Source organism: Neolamprologus brichardi, chromosome 11 (assembly GCF_056152115.1).
Source record: "Neolamprologus brichardi isolate AB-2024 chromosome 11, ASM5615211v1, whole genome shotgun sequence".
Classification (NCBI taxonomy): domain Eukaryota; kingdom Metazoa; phylum Chordata; class Actinopteri; order Cichliformes; family Cichlidae; genus Neolamprologus; species Neolamprologus brichardi.
The window spans coordinates 31,827,501-31,831,144 of record NC_142114.1 but is presented as its reverse complement, the minus strand read 5'-3'; the positions used below and the strand labels follow the sequence as shown (position 1 = coordinate 31,831,144).

Sequence of the window (3,644 nt, the reverse complement as noted above, 5' to 3'; positions counted from 1 at the left end):
TGAGAGTGAATTTAGGTTCACAATGAAGTAAAACTAGGTCAACTAAAAGAAAGGAAAACTTTAGGACGGGACAAATGACTGAAACTAGACAGCGAAAGCACGATTACAGGTGAATAACCGAATAGCCACTTTTCAATAACATAAACAAATAAAATAGCATAAATATTAAAAAGAACAAAAATCAAACCACGCAGAAAAATAAGGCAAACTGTAATTATAATTGTATAAAACTTAAATTGACTGTGCAGTGAACTCAGGCAACATTACAGTGACATGGATGGCAGGTGTGCAGGCAGGAAGCACAAACAGGTAAACCGCAGGTAAACGCTCCACATCGTAACAACGCTCAAAGTTTTGTCTCTGTGCTCTTATTTTGGAAGGCCCCAGAGGTCGCCAGACTTCCTGTTATGTCTGGCCGTCGGGGGAGCATGACATAGCCCCCACCTCCTCCTCCCCCCGGTGAGCGTGCAGACAGTCTGGATGCAGACGGAGTCGCACGCGGACGCGCCGACGGACGAACCTCCGGCCTCACGGACCCGGCAGCCGATCATAGCCGAGCGGAGAGCGCCGAGCCCGGTGAGTGCGCCGCAGGAGCCCGCTGAGAGCTTTTCTAATTCTTCTGTGAACAACTGTTGATGCAGCGGTCGGGTCAGCCAGTGAGCGTCAGGCATCGTCAGCATCTGATGACGTCATAGAGCCGCGGTCACGACGTCATGTTGCTTACAGTTTAATGAGAAAATGAAAGGAATCAGCAGTGAGGACGTGCATGTGTGGTGATCCTGTCTCCTCACCTCTCTGTCTCAGAGGGAAGTGACGTGTGTTTCTGATCACTGACCAATACGATCAATATCAGCCCTGCTCTGTGCTCACTGTATGAGCTCACCTGTGGATCAGCTGTGTTGCTGGCCCACGGGCACAGCGGGCGTCCCACCTGTCTGTGCGTTCCTGTCATGTATTTCCTGTTCCTCTGGCTGGTGGGTTCACGTGAAACCTGACACGACCTCAGCGTTTATCTGTGTGATGTCACCGAGGGCACACAAGCCCCACCCACATAGATCTGTCCGGGGAAGTCTTTTTATGCATCTGATTGTTGAGTCGTCTGAGCAGATTCTGTTTTACTTTATCAGGTGACCATGTCGGTGCTCGGCCCCGCCCCCAGCAGCGCAGACGCCTGCCTCAGCATCGTCCACAGCCTGATGTGCCACCGGCAGGGCGGCGAGAACGAGGGCTTTGCCAAGCGCGCCATCGAGAGTCTGGTGAAAAAGCTGAAGGAGAAGAAGGACGAACTGGACTCGCTCATCACCGCCGTCACCACCAACGGCGTGCACCCCAGCAAGTGTGTCACCATCCAGAGGACGCTGGACGGCCGGCTGCAGGTACGGCGGTGAAAACCCGACAGAGGGCCCACAGGAAGTAGTCACCTTATTTTATTCTGAAAGAGTTAGAAAGATAACAGGACTTCAAAGAAAAGGTCTTTAAAGTCTTCAGGCTCCGCCCCTCACCTGGTCTGCACCTGATCCTGTCCTTCCTGTGTCCTCTGTCGGGGCTCCAGGAGCTCCTCACTGATATAATAATAATGATGATGATGATGATGATGATGGAGCGGCCTGGGTGTGTCCCACAGTCTCAGTAATTATGAGCACACCTCAGTCTGCTGAGCCAGGTTCACACCCGGACCAGCTGACCCCGCCCACAGCGCACCCCTCCCCCACTAAAACATGAGACACCTTCTGAAACATTCACAGACCCTTTAAACCAAAACGTCCCCACGAACCGTAAAAGCAGACGTGGTTCACCTGAGGGCATTGTCTCCCCACTGCTGCTAAAATGTTTCTGTGATAAGTTCAGGTTGGGGGGAACATGCTTTCAGGACGCAGGGCTGGGCGGGGCACACAGGTGAGCCGCACACCTGCAGCAGGCTCCTGTCACGGAGCGCTGCTTTGTTAAACCTCAGCCTCTGTTCGCCGCAGCGTCGCCCGATGAGCGAGCTGTGGAGCCTGTGCGAGGGTGGTGAGGGTCTGCATGTGAGCGAGGAAGACCCGAGAGATCAAACTTCAAATGCATGACCAATAAAACGAAGCGGTTAGAAGCGCGTTACAGCGTCGGTGTGACGGCAGGATCCTGCAGAACGTCTCACATCCAAACAGCAGCAGCAGGAGGAGGAGGAGGAGGAGGAAGGGCAGGCTGGCTTGTTTTGTCTGAAACACAGGAAAGGGGCCGGGTTAACTTAAGCCAGACAGTCTGGTGTGTGTGTGTGTGTGTGTGTGTGTGTGTGTGTGTGTGTGTGTGTGTGTGTGTGTGTACAGCTATCTTTGTGAGCACCTTGTTAGACTCAGGCCCGTTTGTGGCCCTCGCTTCAGAGGCTGTTTGAGGGTTCAGAGCCGGTTTGAGGGCTCAGGTTTGGGTTCAGGGTCGTGTGTGTGTGTGTGTGTGTGTGTGTGTGTGTGTGTGTGTGTGTGTGTGTGTACGCGTGCAGAGGACGGGAATGTGGACTCGTCTGGGACTCTGGTGGATTTCACACCGCAGAGTTTCCACACTGTAAGAAATGACGTGCTGCTGCAGACGTTGACCCAGAGAGGACGAGATGATTTTGTCTCCCGTTAAAAAATCAAGAAGTTCAGACTGAGGCCAAAAGCAGAGCTTTGTCTGGACTTTAAATCAAATATTTCTGTTTCTGTCGGCTCTTTGAGTTCTTTTCTCCTCGTTTCATAGTTTTGCTCTAACAGGTGTTTTTAAAATCTCAGCTTGTAAACGTTTCACAGACCTGTCAGTGTTTCCTTCTCTCACTGTTGTCTTAAATATGAGACGTTTACTTCTTGTCTCATAGTTTTACTTCAGTAAATCTTATAGTTTTGTTATTTGATTGATTTAGTTTTGGATTTTGAAATCAAACGTTTTGCGTCTGAATTTTGTGTCTCAGTTGTGAAGCAGTGTCAGTGTAATATCTCACATGTTTATATCACAATCTTTTTCTCAGATATTTGACTTTATCTGATTTTTTTCTTGAATTTCTCCCTTTCAGTCGTAGATTTGCATGGATAAGACGCCCTTTTTATAATTTTCTTGTGCTTTTTGTTTTGTGATTTTTCTACCTGGGCCTCCGTGTAAACCACCGATTCTCCATCAACTCGTCAGCTGTTTCTAAATGATGTCCAACTCGGTCTTTAACGTGTTCGTATTTGAAGGAAAAGTGCGATGTGTGTTTCTTCTCTGATGAGTAGTTCGTCTTTTCACTCTTCGTGGAACAAACCAGAGACGTTCCTTCTGAATGTGTCATCATGTGAAAGTTCTCCAGATCAAACAAACAAACCTGGTATATTTGGTATCTTTGGAAAGTTTTGCTAAAATCTTTCTGTGTTGCTGTTTGCTTGTTTTGGGGTTTGGATGTTGTTTTTGCAGCATGCCTGCTTCTCATAGCTCAGAGAGGCGAACACGGCGACACCTTTGGAAAAAACCCGGAAAACAGGAACAAACACAAGTATTAGTTTGAACTTGAAACTTAAAGAGAAACAGAGTAAAGACATGAGGAGAGTCTGAACGAGCAAACTGTGGATAAAAGGTGATTTAAAAGAAAGTGCTGTGTCAGTTTACGTGCAGTGTGGGGACCTGGGTCTTTGAGCAGGTTTATGAGGACATTTCTTGCA

General features: G+C 48.8%; 1 protein-coding gene across 1 annotated transcript in view; it reads left to right on the top strand.

Annotated features, from left to right (window-relative positions):
* The first annotated feature begins 400 nt into the window (after positions 1 to 400).
* Positions 401 to 3,644, top strand: part of LOC102789654 (SMAD family member 4-like) — a 12,206-nt gene continuing 8,962 nt past the window's right edge. Inside the window, exons 1-2 of the mRNA XM_006805591.2 lie at positions 401 to 576; positions 1,128 to 1,376. Coding sequence (XP_006805654.2) covers positions 481 to 576; positions 1,128 to 1,376 — 345 coding nt within the window. The 5' untranslated portion in view covers positions 401 to 480. The remainder of the gene's footprint in view (positions 577 to 1,127; positions 1,377 to 3,644) is intronic.